At 36.3% G+C, this 25,206-nt stretch overlaps 2 protein-coding genes across 2 annotated transcripts; both read right to left on the bottom strand.

Moving 5' to 3' along the window:
• Positions 1–6,812: 6,812 nt before the first annotated feature.
• LOC114188322 (uncharacterized) lies at positions 6,813–7,393 on the bottom strand. Its single transcript, XM_028076919.2, has 3 exons — positions 7,324–7,393; positions 7,082–7,234; positions 6,813–6,916 (listed from the first exon to the last, which is right to left on the bottom strand). Exons 1-3 carry the CDS (start codon positions 7,391–7,393, stop codon positions 6,813–6,815), a joined length of 327 nt encoding a protein of 108 aa, XP_027932720.1.
• A 2,003-nt stretch (positions 7,394–9,396) lies between these two features.
• On the bottom strand, positions 9,397–10,707 carry LOC114188321 (uncharacterized). The gene has a single exon (XM_028076917.1). The coding sequence runs from the start codon at positions 10,705–10,707 to the stop codon at positions 9,397–9,399; it is 1,311 nt and encodes a 436-aa protein (XP_027932718.1).
• Positions 10,708–25,206: the final 14,499 nt, after the last annotated feature.

Genomic DNA, 25,206 nt, shown 5'->3' with positions numbered 1-25,206 from the left:
CAACACAACCAAGTTACCATGGAATTTGACCAATTTACCATCCAAGGCTTCCTTCTCCACCAAAAATCAATTTGAAATTAAAAAAAATGATATGACATAATTATTGCCCTTATCATAAAATTGGCAAGACGACAAATAAACAACTCAATTGCATCGTGAAGGCACAAACGTAGAAGAGCAAAATTCCTCCTATTACAATTTTCACCCAATTCATCAAGATTAACTATTCTCAAAGCCACGACACATCACTTTTGGTCATACTCCATCACAATACAATGTTGAAAAGTCATCTTAGAACATTTTCCACTTAACCCATGAAGAAGACTACACACCACATATATCAAACCAAAAATACAAGAGGACAAGGCTTATCACCCCTTACGTGGAATTCCTACTCTGAGATCACCTTAGCTTTCCTCTACACTCCTTTGCTCTCAATCCAATGTGACCTTCCAAACCAACTCTGTCCTCTCTCCTTTCCACCCCAAAATCACACGTACCTCCCCTTTCTCTCACATAAACCCCCAACTTTTATTTTTCACTCCCACCTCTTTATTTTCCTTAATAGACCATAAAAAAATATTAAAATAAATTTAATGTGCACAATTCTATTTCATTTTTATTTTTCTGCTCTAAGCTTTTCTTGTGCTTATGCCCATACACAATGCATCCGCCTCAACTTTTTCATCTCCCTAGGTGTACAACAATTTACAGAAAAAAAAATATACACCATTCTACCCTTTTTTGTTATAGTAAAGATTTGAACACATAACCCCCAATACTTAAGCAGCACTCCAAACCATGTCAATCATCACATTTTTCTTATCAATCCATTCGCATATTAACATTTCAATAGCATCCACACATTTCAAGCATTCAAGAAAATACATTATAAACTACCACATGAATTACAATTAACGTATAAAATATAGGTAATTTATAAAATATAATTGAGCCCAAACACACTCTTCCAAAACACTTATGAAAGTAACATTTTTAAAATATAAATGCTTTAAATTCACACACAAGGAAATAAACCCTTGACCACAAACACATGGCAACACTCTAACCAACTATGCTACTCTCCACTTTGCCAGAATTATCTATTTATGAATTTAAATATTCCCCTCACGTCCAATTACCCTCTTAAAAAATATAATTATTTTTCATGGGTCTTACAAGAAGCACAAAAAATACTCTTTTAAGAGCAAGTTCGGCTGTTAGGGCTTATGGGAAGATCCACTTCATTCTTCTATTATATTCATTTTCTTCCTTTGTTCATTTTTCATTCTTGGGCTCTTCATGATAATGAAAAGCTAGATCCATTTTGTTAGGTGTAGATGTAACCTCTAAGTCTCTGTAACTTGTATTAATTTTATATGTACTTGTTTTTCATTAAATTTTAGTTTTTTTGTCTCTTGCCTTAATCCTTGTTGTGGTTTGTTCACCTATAGCTTGATATTTGATTCATTATATTGAAAAATATCTTTTGTGTTCTAGAATCGGGACAAAATACCTAATAAAGATTGTATCTACAAATAAAACATGACTCATTAGCTGTCTTAAACCCTTGTGGTTTAGGCATGTTGGTTTATTAAGGGTTCCAGGCATTTAATCTTAATATGGAAACACATACTCATTCTTTTAAGGAATTAGGGTTTGAGTGAACTTCTAAATTGACTTTGGAATTAAAATAAGAGGAGATGAGTAATTAAGTGCATGAGAGTGAGGTTCGGTGAAACCTAACCCCAATAATAATTTTCCATATCATCTATATCCTTGTCCAATCTTAACTCCTTGTCAAACTCTTAAAAGTATTTCAATTGTTTTTGCATAGTTTTAATTTCCTACACATAACAAAATTTGTGGAAACATTATTTTGTTTAAATTTGTTGTTAATTGTATAATTGAATAGTATTTCAGAAGTCCATTGGAAAAAAGATACTTGGAATTTCCATTTGCTATTTGTACGATTTGGACTTGCCAAAAGAGTTACAAGGTTTCAAAGTAGAAGACGGCTTGAATGTTGACATGTGACATCTTCCAAATAATATCAAGCCAATTTAATGGAATGGATGACATTGATTTTTTTTTAAAGTAGGGATGTAAAAAAAAATATAAAAACCAAAATTAATCAAAGATCTAAGGATGAAATTACTAATTAAACTTTTCCCTTTTAATCTTGTGTATCACTTTTTTATTTGTTGATTACAATAAATATCATTATTATTATTCATAATAATTAACCTATAAACCAACTTATTTAATTACTTTATAAACTTATTTGAATGCAAATCTTTGATAAGATTTATGAAAATAATTTACTTTTAAAACTTAAAACTTATGTATGCAATTAGTATATACTTTATTTAATTTTCTTTCCTTATCTGTTTTTATTGTTTAGTACATTTTTAATTATCTTTAATTTTTTTTATTATTATTGGTCTTTAATTGTACAAGACAAATAATTTAAATGTCAAAAAATAAAAAAATTAAACGTAATTAATACTCATTAAATCGACTAGTTTAAATAAAAAGATTTGTGCAAATAAAAGAATATATAAAACTTTTAAAAAATATACATTGACACTAATAAATTTAATAAAAATTAATTATTTAAAAAAACAAATTATACTTACATAGTAATATTGTTTTGCCTGGGACTCCAAAATTTTATTTCTATAATAAAATTTATCTAATTAAGCTTTTTAATGCTATTATTAACCAATTATTTTATCAACAAGTTCTTCCAAAAAAATTATAATATAACAAACTAGTTTATCGATTTGAAATTTAGAAGTTAGGAGCTTATAAACTAGCATCTAGTCTAAGAATAAAAACTATTTAAAAATTAACTTATACGTCAGCTTTTTCAAACACATCTCAAGTTGGTTAGATCTTGTTGGGTTTTTTGGGAGGATCACCCGTGAATTACAATATTAATGAGACTTTCTAACCCAAAAATAAGAAATTGACACCTGTCACAACCGAAATTGTGACGAAACGACAAACCACAAAGAAAAAAAAAATATTTAAGTGATTCAAGATAGAATAAAATTTTGGGAGTCGCCACCATGATTTATTTTGTGAAATTATGGAAATCCATAAAGATAAAAAAATGAGGTCTGCGAATACCGAATTTTGAGTTCGGGAGTCTACTACGTGTAGAGGAGGTGTTAGCACCTTACAACGTCCACTCGAAGGCGATATCTTTAACTAAATATGTAAAACTAATGTGGATTTTTAAATGCTTAAATTTCCTCGAAAGAATAAATATGAATGAACAAAAATATTTTCTTTTAGTTTATTAGGCCCAACAAGGATGAATCCTCACTCCTACGTATTCTCATTAAAAATGAGAAATCAGGGTTACGTTGTTCACTACAAGATTTAGTAGTTTTACTAACATTTGTTTTGTTACATCCACTCAAAATTTTACTAAATACATTTATTAGTAAAAAGGTTTAGTAATATGTTTAAAATTTTACGTTTTCATTAATTAAATGTTACTGAAGCTATTTAGTAACATTTTTATATATGTATCAATTGATACATAAAAATGTCACTAAAAGGTATTAGTAACATATGGTATATGTCACATTTGATATAATGTTACTAGATTGTATTAGTAACATTTTTTTATAATTTAGTAACATTTTTTAAATGTTACTAATGATCATATATGTAGTAGTGGTTCTTTGGAAAAAATGTTTGTTTGAAAACGTCGATGTTTTTAATTTTTGAATCTAAAATCTTTTGTATTTTTTTAAAAAAAAAAGGGTATTAAGTACTAAGACGACGCGGGTGATCACACGAGTACATAAACCTTTATTATAAAAATGTCAAATAGCAAACGACCACAAAAACATCTAGAAAAAAAACGTATTTTGAAATTTTTTCAAATAAAACTTTTAGAAAAAACAAAGGTATTAAGTACTAGGACGACGCGAGGGGCCACACGAGTACTTATACCTTTATTTGTGAGATATTAGATGATGTGAGCAGTTGTACAAATACCCCAAAACAAGAAAAAGCTTATGAAAAATATTCTTTTAGATTCTTTTTAAAAAGGATATTTATTGAAAATAGATATACACAATTATTTTTTTATTTTAACTACTAATTTTCAAATATAATTTAAAATGAAATATAAAATAGATTAAAAAAACATATAATATTGAATTCAAATATCAATTCAAGATGGACCCACGTCATATTCACTAGTTAGGAAAAAAAGATCCACATGTTACACCAATGCATTTATTTTATATATATATATATATATATATATGAATCTTTGATGACCCACCAGCATGATTGCTAATTGAATCCAAAGTGAACATCCAATTGAATCTAGTCCAATGTATTAACAAAAACGTGGTCCATTGATTTTCAATGAATGACTTTTTTTATAGAATATTTTATAAAAGCAATGGACCTCACCATTAGATCACAATGAAATAATACCTTAGATATATAACCACAAAACAAAGGAACCTCACATGCGAGGGCATCAAAGACATTAAACTAACAATATCAAAACCATACGATTCCCAATATCCATGGAACAAAACACACAAACAAAGGGTTCAAACTCTTCGTAGATTCATTCGTGCAAAAAGAGTAGCAACATCCCTAGTGAATATTACTTGATTTTATATTAAATAAATATATCAAGAAAAACAAGCGTCACAATCTTATTAATTCTCATGCTCGGAAACTACATCAGTTAAGATTAAATGCGACAAAATTTTAAAAATAAATAAAACCAAAGTCTTTACAAGTTCCAATAACTATAGAAACACTAATAAAGTCCTAGCTCTATCCCAGCTAGCCCTCACTCCGTCGCCTGAGCACCCTCGGCATCACTTGTAACACCATCTACTCTCGTGCAACGAATTACACGATCATTGCCAATCACAAACAGAAAGGGTGAGCTCAAAAGAATATAAAACATATATCAAATACATAATATAAAACATACACACCTAATTACATTCTCAGAATTTGATCCTATTCACATCCTTGGTACCCCCACGACTCTTAAACCCTCCAATTTACTCAACAAAGTTAGCCATGGACTCAGGATTCAAGATGCTCACACGAACATGCCCGCTCCTGGTCCTGCCTCTACGAACCTCCCCATTCGTAGTCCTACTCTACATACTTGCCCGCTCGTAGTCCAACACATGTGATCCACCAGCTACGTACCTCCTCGCATGCAGCATCTCTCAACTGTGAGCACGGAACATAAGAACCTACCTCGCTCGTATCCCCACAGGAGAGTAATTGAGTATGAACCTCCCCGCTCATACCATCACATGTTAACCACCATCCATGAACCTACCCGCTCATGGCACAGCATCTCCTGATCTGTGTTTTCATCAATGCGTACAAACAACACACACAAACTACACTAAACACGCTTGGGCAAAAAGCCTTAGCTTAAGCGACCAGGCCTGTCTCGCTTAGGCTAAGCTTCCTCGCCTAAGCGAGCGTCCTAAACTAGTTTACCTGCGAGGTCTCGCTTAAGCGAGTCTCTCCTTGCCTAGGCGAGATCGCCCTTCGCCTAAAACCCAAACTCTCACCTAGGCAGCAAGTTAACACCACACCAAGTTAAAACGCGAGGTCTCGCTTAAGCGAGAGCCTCTCACTTGGGCGAAACCGTGTCGCCCAAACATCACCCCCCTCGCCTGCGCGAGGGCCCCAAAACAAAATCTCACACCCCAAATTTCTCGCTTAGGCGAGAGGTATTCGCCTGAGCGAGTTAACAGGTCGCCCAAAACCCTGACACTCCGCCTGAGCGAGTAGCTCGTGCAGAAAACACAATTTTTGACTCTGCAACACTCGCTTAGGCGAGTCTGGCTCGCCTGAGCGAGATTATCAGTCTAGTACACTATTATGCGCACGCAAACACTCAAACCATGCCAACACCCCTCGCCAAAATTGACAATCAATCCCCTTGATCATTCTAGAATTACGAACCTATTTTAGACCCCAAAATTTGATCCCAAACCAATGCAATTGAATCATAGTCACATACAGTACCCAAAAACTCCATTATTTCCAATAAGTGCATACAAGAGTGATTATGCACGTACATCAGCCAAGGTTCAATCCAATCATAGAAAGCATGAAAATTTCATGGCAAAGAGACATATAATCATGCGTAACACTACAGTAACAGAATCAATGCAAGCACATAATTTCTAAAATGAAAAACTTCACTTAATGGTGATTTATTTGTTATTCAAGGTCCATGATTTAATAATTTTTCAGCCCCTTTGGCTGTCTAAAGTTGGGTTACTGGGATTCGAACCCATACCCTCATAATACAAAGTCAAACCACAACCAACAAACCAATTAACACTTTGTGATAATTCATACAGATATAGTATTACATTATCACTTACTTTGCTCTCACATGTTATATATATATATATATATATATATATATATATAATAGAAATAAAACAACATCACATAATTAACATACATAGGACTCGAACTCAAGTCCTCTCACACAATAAAGTACTCTTAACCACTTGAGCTAGTACATTTCCACACCAAAGCATTTTGCATTAAATGCCTTAAAGGCATCCATTACCCGCATTTATTAAATAATTATTTAATTAACTATTTAATTTTCTCGGGTCTTACATTACCCCCACCTTTCAAGATTTTCGTCCTCGAAAATAGAACTTACCAGGAAACAAGTGCAGGTAGGATTGCCTCATGCGATCTTCCATTTCCCAGGTCATCTCCTGAGTAGTCTCGTCCCAAAGCACTTTCACGGTTTTGATCTCCTTCCCTCATAACTTCTTCACTTGCGAGTCGAGGATCTGCACTGGTCTAATGGTCACCGTCAAGTCTTCCCGGATCTGAATATCGTCTGACTCCAGTATGTGAGATGGATCTGCTATGTATTTCCTCAGTTAAGAGACATGAAACACATTGTGCAGATTCGCCAACTGCGGCGGCAGGGCTATCTCATAAGCTGGAGCGCCAATTCTCCTCAAAATCTAATAAGGCCTAACAAACCTCGGGGTTAACTTCCTTGATTTGATTGCCCTACCAATACCTGCCGTCAGTGTCACTCTGAGAAATACATGGTCCCCAGCTTCAAACTCTAGTGGCCGCCTCCTTTTATCTGCGTATGACTTCTGTCTGCTCTGAGTAGCCCTCATTCTCTCCTGAATTGTCTTGACTTTCTCAAAAGTCTGCTGCAGAAATTCTGGACCCAATACCAAGATTCACCATCCTGGTTCCAGCATAGCGGTGTCCTACATCGTCGCCCATACAAGGCCTCATATGGTGCCATACCTATACTGGAGTGGTAACTGTTATTGTACGTGAACTCTACCAATGGAAGCACCTCACTCCAGCCACCCATATGATCCAGCACACAAGTTCTCAATAAATCCTCCAACGATTGGATCGTACGCTCCGACTGCCCATCAGTCTGTGGATGTTATGCCGAACTCATCCTCAACTGAGTCCCCAACGCTGCCTGTAAAGACTGCCAAAAGCGAGATGTGAATCTCGGATCTCTGTTTGATACTATGCTAGCTGGCACACCATGCAACCTGACCACTTCTCGAACATACAACTCTGCCAGCTTATCCAAGGACCACTTCTGATTAATGGCGAGAAATGGGCACACTTTGTCAACCTGTCCACTATTAACCAGATTGAGTCATACCCTTTCGCATATCTCGGTAAATGAGTCACGAAATTCATGGCAATACTATCCCACTTCCACTGCGGAATATCTAACGGTTCTAGTGTACCCCCTGGTCGTTGGTGTTCAATCTTGGCCTTCTAACATACCAAGCATGATGCCACGAAATCGGCCACATCGGTTTTCATCCCATTCCACCAAAAGGATTGCTTCAAGTCCTGATACATCTTAGTCATACCTGGGTGTATGCTAAGACGACTTTTATGTCCTTCTTCCATAATTTGTTTTCTCAACCTCCAATTTCTGGGTACACAAATTCTGTCGCGAAATCTCAGAATACCATCTGATCCCATTCGGTATTCCTTCCCTTTCTCAATTCCTATCCAACTCACGAATTGTTGCAGCTTGGCATCATTCTTTTGCTGATCGCGTATAGTCCCTAATACATCACCGTTCAGTCTCAAAACACTGCATCTGATGGAATCTTCACTCAACTGCATACCCAAGTTCATATCCCTGAGCTTCTCAATCAATTCTAGCTCTTTCACATTCATGGCCGAGATATGCATCCTTTTCTGACTCAAGGCGTCCACAACAACATTTGCTTTACCAGGGTGATAAAGCAACTCAAAATCATAATCTTTGAGGTACTCCATCCATCGTCGCTGCCTCATATTCAGCTCCTTCTGATCAAACAGGTATTTCAAGCTTTTATGATCATTGAAAACCTGGAACTGGGAGTCATACAAGTAGTGTCTCCATGTCTTAAGAGCAAACACTACAGCGGCCAACTCCAAATCATGGGTAGGGTAGTTCTTCTCATGCACCTTTAATTGTCTAGAGGCATAGGCCATTGACCTCTTGTCTTGCATCAATACACAACCCAAACCTTGATAGGATGCATCGCAGTATACTTCAAACTTTTTACTGGTATCTAGTATGGCAAGTACTGAAGCTGTGGTTAACCTCCTCTTCATCTCTTCGAAGCACTCTTCACATTTATCAGTCCAGGAAAAGGGTTGATCTTTTCTAGTGAGCTGAGTTAATGGACTCACCATCTTAGAAAACCCCTATACAAATCTCCTGTAATACCCAGCCAGCCCCAAGAAGCTTCTGACTTCTGTTATTGTCTGAGGTCTCTCCCACTTCAACACAACCTCAATCTTGCTCGGGTCTACTGCAATACCCTGTGAAGAGATAACGTGCCCCAAAAATTGTACCTCTTCTAACTAGAATTCACATTTGGACAGTTTGCCATAGAGTTGATGTCCTTTCAGCACTTCTAGTACAATTCTCAAGTGACCTGCATGCTCCTCCTTAGTCTGAGAGTAGATGAGGATGTCATCTATAAACACCACCACAAATTTATCCAGGTAGGGGCGAAAGATTTGGTTCATATAATCCATAAAGATAGCTGGGGCATTAGTCACTCCGAAAGGCATCACAACATATTCATAATGCCCACACCTCGATCGGAAAGTTGTCTTCTGAACGTCCTCTGGCTTGACTAAGATCTGGTGATATCCAGACCTTAAGTCGATCTTAGAGAACACAGTTGCCCCTCTCAGCTGATCGAGCAAGTCATCAATCCTCGACAATAGATACTTGTTCTTTATTGTTAGTTTGTTCAATTGCTGGTAATCCACACAAAGCCGAGAACTTCCATCCTTCTTATTCACTAACAATACTAGAGCTCCCCACGGTGATGCACTAGGTCAGATGAATTTCTTCTCTAGCAAATCCTCGATCTGCTTTTTCAACTCTGCTAGTTCCGCTGGTGCCATTCTGTATGGAGCTGCTGACACTAGACCCGCTTCAGGGATTAGATCAATTGAGAAGTCTATATCCCTTCTGGGTGGCAACTCGGGTATCTCGTCTGGAAATACGTCGACATATTCATCTACCACTTGTATTCGACTGATATGCTCTTCATTGCTTATCTTCTTCTCTTGGGCCACTAACACAAAGCAAGTATATCCTTGCTTCATATCTTTTTCGGCCTCATGTGAGGTCACAACCTCTAACCCCTCAGTTTCTGGAAACACAATTCTGCGCCGTCCACAATCAATCACCACATGGTTAATAGACAGCCAGTCCATTCCCAGTATAACCTCCAATCCCTCCAAGGGAAAGCAAACGAGGTTCACCTTGAAGCGTCTGCCCTCTACCTCCATCAAGCATCCAACACAGGCTAAATTTGTTGAAACCTGTCCAGATGCTGGTGTCGAAACTACCAACTCGCATCCCAGGTCACGAGTAGACAATCCCAGTTTCTTCACACAATCATGGGATATAAAGGATTGCGAAGCTCCTAAATCAAAAAGCACCAAAACACTGTTACCAAATAATAACCAGTAGTCCAAGATGAGATTACCTAACCGGGTGGCCTCAGTGGTGGTCATAGAAAAAACCCGGCCTACTGCTCTCGGCCTATCAGACGAAGGTGGCTGAGACCGTGCTCCTGGAGTGGTCTTCTTATTAGGACATTTGTTAGCAAAATGTCCTGGCTGGTCACAAATATAACACTTGCGAGTGCTCATCCTATTGCCTCCACTACTAGCTGGTCTGGTGCAGTCTCTCCTAAGGTGCTCTTCTCCACAGTTATAGCACCTTAGTTTTTGTGAGGATGATGCCGGTCTACTGTAGGGCTTCTTATGTTGTCTGCCCTCAACGCTACTCTTCTGTGTGCAACTGACCCAGTTGGGCCCCATCTCCAGTTGTTCCACAATTTTGGCCTGCTCGACCAAAACTGGAAACTCACGTATCCTCAGTGGTACAATAAAGCGCCTCAGTTCATGTTTGAGACCACCTTCAAACTTCATGTAGCGCCATTCTTCAGTCACTGTCTGTGAGTAGAACCTTGAGAGATACTCAAACCTCTCAACATAGGCCTGCATTGATAAGTCCCCCTGTTGTAAGGTGAGGAACTCGGCCTTGCGCTCATGTTTGGCGCTATCCAAGAAGTATTTCTCCAGGAATATGGTCCTGAAGCTGGTCCAAGTCACCTCCTCCTCCCTGTTCTGCATCTGCTGCTACATCCCTATCCACCAATACTCCGCCTTAGTCACCAACAAAAAGGTGGCGAAGGTGAGCTTTTGTGCCACCGTACACTCTATCACCCGGAAGATCTAATCACACTCCCGTAACCACGCGTTTGCCTCATTTGTGGTGGATTTCCCAGTGAATGTCGTCGGCTTATGACACATAAATCAAATACACACCCAATTACAAAAGAATATAAAACATATATCAAATACATAATATAAAACATACACACCCAATTACATTCTCAGAATTTGACCCTATTCACATCCTTGGTACCCCCACGACTCTTAAAACCTCCAATTTACTCAACAAAGTTAGCCATGGACTAAAGATTCATGATGCTCAGACGAACCTGCCCGCTCGTGGTCCTGCCTCTACGAACCTCCCCGCTCGTAGTCCTACTCTACGGACATGCCCGCCCGTAGTCCTACTCTACGGACATGCCCGCCCGTAGTTCAACTCATGTGATCCACCAGCTACGTACCTCTTCACACGTAGCATCTCTCAACTGTGAGCACGAAACATACTAACCTACCTCGCTCGTATCCCCATAGGAGAGTAATTGAGTATGAACCTCCCCGCTCATACCATCACATGTTAACCACCATCCATGAACCTACCTGCTCATGGCACAACATCTCCTGATCCATGTTTTCATCAGTGCGTACAAACAACACACACAAACTGCACTAAACACGCTTGGGCAAGAAGCTTTAGCTTAAGCGACCAGGCCTGTCTCGCTTAGGCTAAGCTTCCTCGCCTAAGCGAGCGTGCTAAACTAGTTTACCTGCGAGGTCTCGCGTAAGCGAGTGTCTCCTCGCCTGGGCGAGATCGCCCTTCGCCTAAAACCCAAACTCTCGCCTAAGCGGCAAGTTAACACCACGCCAAGTTAAAACGCGAGGTCTCGCTTAAGCGAGAGCCTCTCGCTTGGGCGAAACCGTGTCGCCCAAACATCACCCCCCTCGCCTGCGCGAGGGCCCCAAAACAAAATCTCACACCCTCAATTTCTCGCTTAGGCGAGAGGTATTCGCCTGAGCGAGTTAACAAGTCATCCAACACCCTAACACTCTACCTGAGTGAGTAGCTCGTGCAGAAAACACAATTTTTGACTCTGCAACACTTGCTTAGGCGAGTCTGGCTCGCTTGAGCGAGATTATCAGTCTGGTACACTGTTACGCGCACGCAAACACTCAAACCATTCCAACACCCCTCACCAAAATTGACAATCAATCCCCTTGATCGTTCCAGAATTATGAACCTGATTTAGACCCCAAAATTTGATCCTAAACCAATGCAATTGAATCATAGTCACATACAGTACCCAAAAACTCCATTATTTCCAATATGCGCATACAAGAATGATTATGCACGTACATCAACCAAGGTTCAATCCAATCACAGAAAGCATGATTATTTTATGGCAAAGAGACATATAATCATGCGTAACACTGCAGTAACAGAATCAATGCAAGCACATAATTTCACGCCAAAACCCTTCCTCTCACCTCAATTTCACCTTATATAGGCATCCTACTAGTAGGTTTAAGTGACAAAACGAAAAACTTCACTTAATGGTGATTTATTTGTTATTCAAGGTCCATGATTTAATAATTTTTCAGCCCCTTTGGCTGTCTTAAGTTAGGTTATCGGGATTCGAACCCATACCCTCACAATACAAAGGCAAACCACAACCAACAAACCAATTAACACTTTGTGATAATTCATGTAGATATAGTATTACATTATCACCTACTTTGCTCTCATATGTTATATATAAAAAAAATAGAAATAAAAGATCATCACATAATTAGCATACATAGGACTCAAACCCAAGTCCTCTCACACAATAAAGTACTCTCAACCACTTGAGCTAGTACCTTTCCACACCAAAGCATTCCGCATTAAATGCCTTAAAGGCATCCATTACCCGCATTTATTAAATAATTATTTAATTAACTATTTAATTTTCTCGGGTCTTACAACCCACACCCATGGAGGAAATATAGAACCCAAGAAACACCCATCAAAACCAAAACTAAGAGCATTGCCACCTGACCCTAAATCAGGGCATGTGGATTGGAAAAAGTGAAGTGAAGGGTGCCACTATGTGGACTAAGCTAGCCAAAAGAGGAGTACAGATACTTCATTCATCATTAAAACAATGCCAAACATGCACGCAATTGATTATTTTTATTCAATGCTTTAAATATGGTATGAGTATTTCAAATCGCAAGAGGATAGCTACCCAAGTGCACCACGTAAAAAGTAGTTTCAACTCATATAACTCCCAACGCACCAACCTATGCCATTAAACCCATCATGCAAAATGCAAGACCTGTAGAATTTAATTAATTAAATAAATAATTAATTAATAAATGCGGGTGGGAAAATAATTTATAATAATAAATTATGATGAGTGTGTTGTGGAAAAATACTAACTCAAGTGGTTGAAAGTACTTTAATTGTGTGAGAGGACTTGGGTTCAAGTCCTATGTATGCCATTTTTGGGTTATTATTCGTTATTATTTTAAATATATGATAATCATGCTGTAAAATAATATGTTAATTGGATGATGATTGTTACCATGAAATATAAATTGGCATGATGGTTTGATAGTGACTTGACAATTGCATGGTGGTTATGGGTTCAAGTCTTGGGAAACCCAAATTAAACTTTATTTTTCTTTTGCTAATGTTAACTTTGGATGGAATTGGAAGGGGCAAAGGAAACCTAACTGGAATCAGCCAAGGGTGGTTGTAACCACAATTCATAATGAGAAATGAATGCCCATTAAAAGATAATAAGGTGCATTTTCGTTTTTGATCTTTGGATTAGCCTAAAGCACTAGTTTAATAGGCAAAAGTGAATGTTTAGGGAAGGTTTTGCAAGGCTGAAAATAGACCTAGAAAACAGAGACGAAAAGGGAGAGTGAGGGGACTGGCGTGAGTGAATTTTGAGGCTGGGTTGAGGAGAATCAAGAGTGGCCATTGGTGACTAAAGGAAGAGCTTGAGAATTTCAAGTGTAGCAAAGGAAACCAGGTTAGGGGAGCTTCCTATGTTAATTTGTTGTTTGGTATGAGTTATATGAAAATCATATGTAAACTATGCATGATTTTGTATCTGTTTTGCAATTCTGCTAATTTTTGGAAATTTTCCAGAAACCACCTGGCGGGCTATATTTTCCCAGAATCCTAAGCACCGCCTGGTGGTAATGGTTTAGCCGCCAGGCGCAAGCGTAGAGAAGGGGAAATTGTGCGGTTGTGAGATGTATTGGAGGGGTTTTGTTGCTGGGTCGTGATTTTGGGGGAGGATTAGATTTGTGAGGAGGACAGAGTTGGGTGCGGTAGTGGGATGTGAGAACTTGGTGATGATATGTGGAAATTGGAGTATGAACTTTGGAGAGTTGAAGTAGAAAGGACATATGTCTCAGGCACAGCAAGGGCTGCAGCTAGAGCGGCAGTAGGGTGTTGTACAACTCGTGTGGAGACAGTTATGGTGATAGGAGAAAACGCAGAATAGTATGATTAATTGAGATGAGCCAAAGTGGATAAATTGTGATATATTAGTACTAAACAAAGATTGGTAAACAAAGGAAATCTGATATAAGCTTAGCTATATGACGGGATGATGAAGTTAGAACAGGTGCATGAGACTATCAATGGTTTATTGGATTAGTAAGATTGTACTTAAGACATTATATTTAGTTGAAATTTCAGTTTGGAGATCTTATATGGTATTGAGACTTTTGGTAGTAGATAACTTGTTTGTAAGTGAAGTTGATTAGTTGGGAAGGTTCACTATTAGTTGTACTAACTTAGAGTGCAAACTGTCACAGAGCCAAACTAGAAAGGGGGAAAATCAGTTAAGTGAGATTACTAATATGTCGCCCGGCGGTGAGCTGGAGACCGCCAGGCGGAAGTGACAAAACAAAGGGGCACCTGATTCGCGGGAGCCTGGCGGTGAGGGACTTTCTGCTAGGCGATACCTGCGGCGAGGCGAATTTTTGAGGCGTTGTGCGCCTAGCGGTACGCGACACCCGCTAGGCGGTCTGGGAGCTGGCAGCGCCTGGCGGAACATGTCCCCCGCCAGGCGATTTGTATTGCTGCAACTTGGAATTTTAGTTGTGTAATTGTGATCTACAAGGCGTCTAGCGGTGCTTTAAAGGTGGGATTGCTGGTGTTCCTTGACTTGTGGCTCGGAACGTATCCCTTGAGTTGTGGCTCGGGTTAGGGGTTAAGCACGTGGTATTCCTTGAGTTGTGGCTCGGAATAACATCTCTTGAGTTGTGGCTCAGGATGGCGAATGAACACGAGGAACCTTTGAGTTGTGGCTCGGGTTGGCGAGTGTTGCCGGTGTGAGTATGCTGGTTGTGGCCAGTACGGATAGGTCCAGATAGATTGCCCTCCTCAGTTGTTGGCTGACGAGTTTGGTAGTCTTGGGACGATACGGACTATGTTCGTATATGAGAACTCTACCTGGCGTTACGGTGTATGATCCGTAGCATTGTTTCCCGCACGTGCTCTATCGGCTGTGGCCGATAGGTATGGCAGCAAGTCACCTTGAAGTAATCATTAGACGATGTAGAACACAAATAATCTGATTGGGATCAGGTGGTAAGAATTAAAAGATGTAACAATGTGGGATGTTTAAGTATTCTTAGTGATATGTGTATATGTATATGAAACTGTATAATTATATATGTTTTATCTGTTAAGCTCACCCTATCTGCGTGTGTTTGGCGATGATTGTGTACGCGGTACACAGGAGCATATGTTGTTGATGTAGGTGGCTCAAGTGATCCTTAGCAGCGGAGAGGGGATAGACTGGGAAAGACTAGTGTTTATTTTCAGTTAATTTTTGAAATATGATGTAAACCCTTGCAGGATTTTTATGAAATATCTGTTTGGTGATTTTGGACTTGAACTTTTGATGATTAATTAATAAATTTTGAATTTTCTTGCGTTTTGGAAAAACGAGGTATTATTAACTGCTGCGCATTTTAAATTATTGCTTTTATTTATTTATAAATTCGTAATATCCTGACGGGATGTTACACAAAAGGTCCCCCAAGTGACCCAGCATTAACGACAAACTCACGAAGATGAGCATCTATACATACAAGGGCACCATATAAAATGTTAAGGATAAGATAAAACAAAAATGCGAGTGTGAAAAGATGTACCAAAGCTCCTATAAGTCCAGCAGCTACCACCTACAAAACCAAAGTTGAGCCTTCTTTTTCTTGATGAACATTGGTTGGTTTGGCAATTAGGAACGTGACCAGGAGGCTTGTTCCTATTGAGACTGAATGCCGAGATGGGTTTGAACCTTTATCAGAGGAGTTTGTGTTGCTGTGTAGGGATTTGAGGATGGAGGGGGAAACCGAAGCTCCCTAAGGAATTAAGTTTTCTAGAAGAACCAGAATGCTTTTACCAGATGATGGAGAAAGGGTTGATATTTCTTTGTGTTCATGTCTCCCTCACCTTGAATGATGTCTCTCCTCCATGAGTGCCCTTGAGAATAGAAACGAAAGGTGTGATCCGAAAAAACCTTGGTGTGGTGGGAGTTTAAGGCTTTTCTATGGAGAAAGATGAGAAATAGTGTATATGGCGCCTAGCCGAATCAAAGTCTTGTAGGTTAAATTCTGAAGGTTCAAAGATGAAACCTTGGTCCTCTTTTTGTGGTCCTCTCTCTCCTCCTCCATCAACCCCTTAAGATTCCTCCCCCTTCTTGTGATTATCACCCTAAAAAAATTAAATGAAGTTTGATTCCTTGTCATTATGATGTCGTGGGCAAATGGTGAAAATGATAATGATGGTTTTGCTATTGTTTAGTAGAAATGAGAAGAAATGTAGGGGATTGGTTGCATGGAGGTGGTGATGGCATTAATTAATTACTTCTCCTTCTGCCTTACGCGTGCGAGGGGAGTTAGTGTGAAGAAAGAGAGATAGTCATTGACATGTGTCATCACATGGATGGAAAGAGGTTTATGTGGATTAGTGGTGAGATGAGCCATTGAGTTATTTTGTGAGCTTAACGTAGAAAAGGTTATAAACAAAGTGGGGTAGTGTGGATAGGAAAACGAATTGGGCTTAGTTGAAAGCAGGGGTGAAAAATAAATATATATCTTTGAGATAGTTAGACCAAATGGAAAAAGCCTCTAGTTCATTCTCTTCTCCCTAATTTTATTTTATTTTTGTTTTGTTTTTGTTATTTTCTATTTTTTATTTATTATTATTTTTTTACATTTTCTTCAAAAAGAAATTCCACTATTTTCATCAAAATCATTTTTTATTAACTTATTTAAAAGGAAAAGAAAAGCAACTTAATTATCCACATATTCTTCAAGCATTTTTTTTAATCAAAATTTATTGTCCTCGGATGAAATTGGGTGTTGACAACACCACATTTAACCCAAAACCTTAACGCAATGGGTTTATAGGTCTCCATCCTTATATGGTGCTCAACTTTATCACTTTTACTTAATGTAGGACTTAGACTCACACTTTGATTCTCAAAAATTTCCCTTTCAAGTATGAGTCCCTCCACATTGGTACTTCGCCCTCGAGTGTTTACATTTCATAAAGCACAAGTATCCATTACTTGTACCGCCATTCACATAATGGGACACACATATAATGTTTAGTCTTGCATATGAAAGCTCTCTAGGTGTTGAATTATGCAATATACTTATGCAAGGAACATATAAAGAGAAACTAGATTAAGCAACCACTATACTATATATTGATTAGATGATACACATATTATATGTTGTGTAACTTATGATTATATAATTGATTATCTAATGTGTGCTCATGAGTTTTAAGCAAGCTTTGCCCAAAACATAATTAGTGCAAAACAAGCAAAATATAAAGGTTGGATTAGACAAGTCAAAAAGAAGAATAAACGAGCTCAATCAAAGGCGTCAAATGACCCAAGGCTTTAGACGATCTAATAATGGTAAAGTTATTAATTTACGATACATGAATTAGACCAGCCTGAACAAGTTGCGTCGTTGTGGCTAAGTTATTTGTTTCATTTAATTATTGATTGACTATTGGAATTAATATTTTATCTAATTATTTGGAATCAAAATTATTGAAAGAAGTCACAATGTTTAAAATTATTTATTGATAATTAAATTTGAATTAAAGAATTTCACTAAAGAAATTATATTTTGAAATTGAAATAATTTTCAAACGATTATAGAAATGATTTATAAATGATTACAATTATTTTGATTATAAATGATACATATATTTGATCATATCTTGATTACATCTAATTATATTTTATGTTAATACTAATGAGATATTACATAATCTATACAAATACTTTCTATATCAAAGGCTCTCTAATCTTAAGAATGAAATAATGGATTAGAGCTACAAAATATATTCAATTATACGAAAACGTCAACAAAGGATATCTTACAAATGAAGGATTACAAGGAAGATTATTTAAAGATTTCATTTGAAGAAGATTCAAGTAAAGAAGCTACAACGAGAAAGAAATTAAAAGAAGAAATATCATATACAATTATATCAAAAGAGTTAAATTCCAAAGAAGAAGATATGAAGATTATATTGAAGATCTTATGAAATTACACGCATTTATGTTACAACGGTAATATATGAATTAAAGCGTCAAGATCAAAGAAGTAATCTAAAGAAGGAAAGAAAGAATAATTGAAGATAAGAAAGACCACTAGATGAGTAAAGTGAAATAATTTTGACCAGATGAGTAAACTTAAAAGTGGCAAAGCACTAGTCTTTTACAAAGGAGTAGATGAGTCAGAAGACGCATCAAACGATAAAGGTCATTAGAAGCACTTTACAATGCAAACTTAGTTAGTCTCAATCATTGATTAAATGAGCCAACGTGATGAGACAAGGTATTAGACTTTTATAAGAGTTAGACGAGTCAAAGTCAACTCAATACACTGAAAGTTGAATACACCATCATTCAAGTGCTTTCATTAGAAAACTCCAAAGAAAAAGTGACTAGATGAGTTGAGCAATGACAAGCATTAAACAAATCAAGTTAGAATGACGGAAAAGAAAAATATAAATTCCAAGGTAATGCACAAATTAATCATGAATTGATAAATGAAATATGAACGTTGAATTAGCTTATGAAATCAATCAATTATCAAGATGATCAAGTCAAGAAGAGGATTGTGCAACAAGACTCAACTTTTATTGAAGATATTCTAATTCAAGACACATCAAAGATATATGAAGATAAGTGTGAAGAAAAATTAAGAGAACATCAATGTTGGTTGAGTAATTCAAAGAAGAAAATATTTTGAATTCCTTTCTAATTGAATGTTTATAATACTGTCATATTATTTTCAACCAATCATAAGCAAAGGAAATACTTCGTAGATAAAAGACTGAAAAAGAATATTCAAGAAGAACAAAGCTATACAACGACAATATCAATTAAATAATGATGAAATTCAAATTGAAGAATTACCAGAAAGGAAAGAAGACGTCATTTACATGAAGGAATATAAGCAAAAAGCAATACCAAAACTTCCAAGTGAAAGAATGAAGAAATACAAAATTAAGTTTACATCAACCGTCAGGTTAGAAATAACAAAAATATACATGTTCCCAAGTATCCATCACCTATAAAAAATTAAACTTAAAATTTAATTAATATTTTATTAGGTTAAATTTAATTTATATTTTATCATGTTAAATTTAATTAAAATTAAAACTTAATTTATATTTTATTATGTTAAATTTAATTAAAATTAAAATTTAATTTGTATTATATTTTATATTTATTTTTTTGATCTTTGGTATTCAATTTACTGTCAAGTAAATAATGGTAAACTTGAATCGAGATTTAGGAAAAGTGTATTTATGAATTATACAAATGAGATGAGGGGCTTCAAAAAACATGATCAACAAAGACGTTATATTTGATGAAGTTCTTCTGACACGAAAGAGTCTTAATAATTATCAAAGACACAATTAAAAACTTAGAGAGAATTCAAAAGCATGAGAAGTTTTATATGAAAAGCCATCTCATAATTTTTTATGTGATCCTAATAACAATACTTAATTCTTTATTTAAAGATTACACATATACTTTACTGATAAAAAAAATAAGGGAAAATTGTTAGATAACAAACCTGAGATAATAAATACAGTAAAAGTTTGAGATGGTATAGTTGAAGACAAATAAAAAAAATAAATAAATAACTATATATTTATAAATAATAAAATAATAAATATATAATGGATTACACATAATAAACTATGTTAAATTTGTTGTCATCTTTATTATTCATTTTTGTTTACTTGTATAGGAGATAAAAATATATATTTGGTCCCTAATTTTGTTGTTTTTATTCAAGTTGGTTTCCATTTTCGTTTTTTGTTCAATTAGGTATTCATTTTTGTCAAATTTTGGTTAACTTAATCCTTTCTACGGAGAGTGTTTAAATAGTTAATGTTTTTTAATTGTATATGTCATTTGTCAACTCTTGATTTTTTTTGATTTTTTGATTTTAATTTTTTTGAATTTTTTTAAAATTTTTTTACTTTCAAAAAAATTGTCCACGTGTCAAGTTACAATTGTGTCACGTGTCAACGTCAGTGCCACGTGTCAATTTGTGGTTGTATTATTTATTTTTGTTCAATTTAGTCTCGATATTCGTTATTTTTGTTAATTTAGTTCTTATATTCGTTATTTTTATTTAATTTAGTCCCATTTTTTTATTAAAATGGAACATTTTTTCCTTTCAAGTAATTTTTTATAAATATTATATATATTTTTTAAAAAAATTGGCATTATTATTAGTTATTAAATTCAATTGTTAAATAGAATAAAATTATTTAAATAATGTTAAAATATAATTATTAAATATTTTAAAAATACATATTAACATTTGTAAATTTCACATTTAAAATTATAATATTTAATATTTTTATTGCATTTTAGATATTAAATTAAAATATAAGATGTGTTATATTTAAATGTTAATTTTATAAATATTACTTTACTTTTATAAAATATTTCCAATATTTGAAAAAATTTTAAAGATCAATTTTAAAAGTATCAGTAGTTTAGAATATAAATATTAGGAAAAGTATTTAATATTTATATTCTTATAATATTTTAAATAATTATATTTTCTTTAACAATTAAATATATGAATTTTATTCAATTTATAATTAAATTTAATAATTTATAATTGAATTTCAAAATTAATTAATAAAAATGTCAATTTAAAAAAAATATTAATATATTTTTTATTAAAGATATTAAATTTGGTAGGGACAAAATTGATTCATTTTAACTAAAATTTGAACAAAATGAACAAAAATAACTAATATAGGAACTAAATTGAACAAAAATAACAAATATAGGGACTAAATTGAATAAAAAAAATAACACAACCCTAAACCGACACCTGGCACTAACATTGACACGTGGCACAATTATGACTTGACATGTGGACAATTTTTTTAAAATTAAAAGAATTAAAATTTTTTTAAAAAATTAAAGAAAATTTAAAAAAAAAACAAGAGCTGACACGTGACATATATCGTTCAAAAACGTTAACTATTTAAATATCATTAGTGAAAAATACCAAAATGACCAAAATTTGACGAAAAATGAGGACCTAATTAAATACAAAACAAAAATGAAGACCAAATTGAATAAAAACAACAAAAATATGGACCAAATGTATATTTAAGCCAAAAAAGATGTAACTTTCTCTTTGGTATTGATTAAGGTGTAACATATGCAAAGAAAATTTGAGAATATAAAATTTTTGGAACTATAATTTTTTTATGCTGTACTAATTATGTTATATAACATAAATATCAATTATAAACGATAAAATATAATTTTTAATTTTTAATAATTATTAATAGACATGTTTTTATATTATATAAAAAAATTAAAATAAAAATTAAATTGGTTAATTTAAATTTAATATTTCATAAAGTAATTTATTTAAAATTAATTTTAAAATATATTCTTTTTGTTTATTGTTCTTATGGGTACAATATATATCCTAAGTCTTCCAAAAAAGGTCATGTGGGCTTGAAGATCTTTACTTCTAGGGATATCTCGTCATCGGCCCTTCATTACAAATGCAAGGGTGTCTACAAAAGAAATTCTTATACTAAAGTTAATATGAGCGACTAAAGTTAGATGTCAGAAGAATAATGTAAGCCTATATCGTAAAATATGTCTTTTATAGTGGGGTTCGTGGGCCTTACTTGGTCGGGTCTTGGTTTAGCAATCCTAATTACCTGGTAATTATGATGAGTTACTTAACTTGTGGTTATCTTTCCTTGTACATGATTAGACTAACTTGATTAGTTACATGTTGTCTTACTAGGCCAACATATACCTGGGTGGGGCATATACTTGATGGGTGGCCTTTAGTGGTTACTCTAGGTCATGTATCTTGAATGGACAAGAACGAGTACCTAGACTTGCTTCTTTGTGGCTAGCTACCATAAAGGACTGGTACAAGTACTTCCTCCTTCTCTTTAGGGTTACCTCCTATGGTTGGTTACCTTAGGGGAACGAGGACGGGTACTTCCTCCTCCTTACTTTAGGGGGACGAGAACGAGTACTTCCTCCCCTTGTGGTTGGTTGCTTTAGAGGATGAAGGCAAGTATTTCTTTCTCCTCTTTAGGGTTGCCTTTTGTGGTTGGTTTTTTAGAGGACAGGGATGAGTACTTCCTCCTCTTTAGGGTTGCCTCTTGTGGTTGGTTTCTTTAGAGGACGGGGACGGGTACTTCCTCCTCCCCTATAGGGTTACGTACCCTAGGGGACAGGGACGAATGTTCCATTTATTAATATTTTATAATATATTTATTTTAATTAAAAACATATTTTTGAAACTAATTTATTTTTTAGTTATTTTTTAAATCAAAATATTTTTAGAAAAATTATTTTCTAAATGTAACACCTAAAAAAAGACCCAAAACTATATGATAGGATCTTATATAATTACTATCCAAAAAGCATAATGAAGTATATAAATCACTTTTGTTCCTGCGGAGAACAAATAAGAGATATTAGGGAACACAAATAATTCTTTACCCCAATCCTTGACCTCTCGAGCCGGCTCCTTCTTTGCTTGTACATGTAATCTTCTAACGTAGGTTGTCCAGACCCTTAAGGGGTTACTTGCGCAGAGGGCTCTAATGATCAAGTCAGCAAAGGGATCTTCAGAAGTCAAATCTCGGATAAGAGAATTAATGAAAGCGTACATCTTAATTGTTGGGGTCCACGCGTATTTATAGAGTTATTAATTATGTCTGCCATCCTTATGGGTTGGGCCCTCCCAACTATGTTGGGCCAACGTTCAAAGCCTAGATGGGCCTGGGCCAAGCCCAAGTCCTGTGTCAGGGTTGTTGATACTAGGGGCCCTGTTTGTGATATTCTAAGCTTGGAGTTAGCAACTTGTTATTATGTACTATCCTTTACAGTAGGCGGCTTGGGTCGCTATGTGATCCTTCTTAATTGGTTATGTAAGACCCGCGAAATTTAATTAATTAATTAATAAATGCGGGTAGGAAGACCATTTATGGTATTTAATTCTGATTTTTATGATGTGGAAAAGTACTAGCTCAAGTTGTTGAAAGTACTTTAATTGTGTGAGAGGATTCGGGTTCAAGCCCTATGTATGCCAATTGTGTGTATTTATTTGTTATTTTTTTAAATATATGTTAATCATGGAGGGGAATAATATAATACTTGAATTATATTAATTAATAAGAAACATAAATTGGCTTGGTGGTTTAGCATTGATTTGGCATTTGGCAAGGGGGTGGGTTCAAACCTTGGAGAACCCGAATTAAACTTCATTTTTGCCAAACTTAGTTTTGGCTTGAATGTGAAGAGTTGAAGGAAAACCTAGATGCATGGGCAGCCAAGGTTGGCTGAAAACGGAAGGGTTTTGCAAGGCTGAAATTGCACTCAGAAAATAGGGCACGAATTTTGTTAGAGTGGTGAGGTTTGAACGAGGTTTTTGGAGCCGAATTGAGAAGAACCAAGGGGAGTCCTTAGTGATCAAGGGAGAATTCTTCCAGTGTTAAAGCGTAAGCTAAGGAAACCAGGTTAGGGGAGCTTTACACGTTAAGTTTATGTTTAATTCTGATTGATATGATAATTAGAGTACCTTACACGTTAATCTTATTTTAAATGTGATTGGCATTCTAAATAAGGTAATTTCATGTGTTGATTATTTTAAGTCTGATTGGCATGCAAAGTATGGTATGATTAGGTATGAATTGTAAATCCTATTTTAAAGTTTGTGGTTCTGGGAAATTTCCAGAATTAGTCTGGTTGGTGGTGAACTGCCGCTAGACGATCTTTTCCTTGCTAGGCCATCTAGGGTTCCTACAGAGGAACCACCTACCAAAAATAGTGTAAAAATAACATGTTTAACCAATGTTGACCGCCCTTGTCCAGAGTTGACTGGTTTGACCAAAGTTGACTGGTTTGATCAGTGTTGACTCTTTGATTGTCCAGTGAGAGACTGCCACGTGTTAGAGCAGTCTCTCTCAAGTTAGAATTTCTCTTTCCGCAATTAGGCTTTGTGTGCCGCAAGATGCGTTTTGCAGATTCCGATTGTGGTCGATGGTTCTTCGATGGAGGACATGTTCAGTGGTGCAATTGTTGCTGTTGCGGTGCGAACGACACAGGCTCATGGGGACTTCGTGATAGTTGCTGCCAGGAGAGCCGCCGCGATGGAAAAGATGCGGCTATAGGTTCACGGTGGCGCGGTAGTGTAGTTTCAAACTGCTGGCAGAGGGAAGAAGTGTAGAGGTTAGAGCGTTAGAAGCGTTGCAATGGCGGATTTCCATGGTTGACGTCGCGAGGAAGAAGACGAGTCACGCGTTGCTGCAGGTAAGGTGGCGTTGCAGTGACCACGATTCTCACGGTGAAGGAGAAAGATGGAGGATTTACAGTGGCTGCCAAGCTCACGGTGGATGTGAACAGAGTTGCTGGTCCGTGGTTGCTCGGTGTCCGTGTAGAGCTGAAGCAGCGACACATGAAGGTGGGTTCGCGCATGGTACAGTGGTGGCAACATCGAGATGCGTCGTAGAGAACGGTGGCGGACGAGTTACAGGCATGAAACAATTGCGGATGAGTGCAGACATTCCGGCGAGCTCGACGAGGTGCGAAGATGGTGCAACCATGGAGTTTCTGGCAACGTGATGATGGAGGAAGAGGACGTGTGAAGAAGACGCAGTTGTCGCGGACCTTGGTGCAGCAACGGTGGCGAGGTGCAGCAGTTGTCGTGTGAAGAGGACGATGAGCGACGACTTTTTGGTGTGGACAGTGGTGGCCGGACGTGGTCGTTGCGGCTGCGGAGTGTGACGGCTGCGGAGTGGGTTGGTGCGGAAGAGAGAGAAGAAGGAGATTAGGGTTAGGGTTTTGGTTGTGTGAAGGAGAGAGAGAGAGAGTGATGAGGTGGCATGTGTTCATT

The sequence above is a fragment of the Vigna unguiculata genome, chromosome 6 (genome assembly GCF_037176805.1).
Source record: "Vigna unguiculata cultivar grain cowpea cultivar isolate G323 ecotype 2 chromosome 6, ASM3717680v1, whole genome shotgun sequence".
NCBI classification, from domain to species: Eukaryota; Viridiplantae; Streptophyta; class Magnoliopsida; order Fabales; family Fabaceae; genus Vigna; species Vigna unguiculata.
This window is presented reverse-complemented; position numbering and strand designations above follow the sequence as displayed.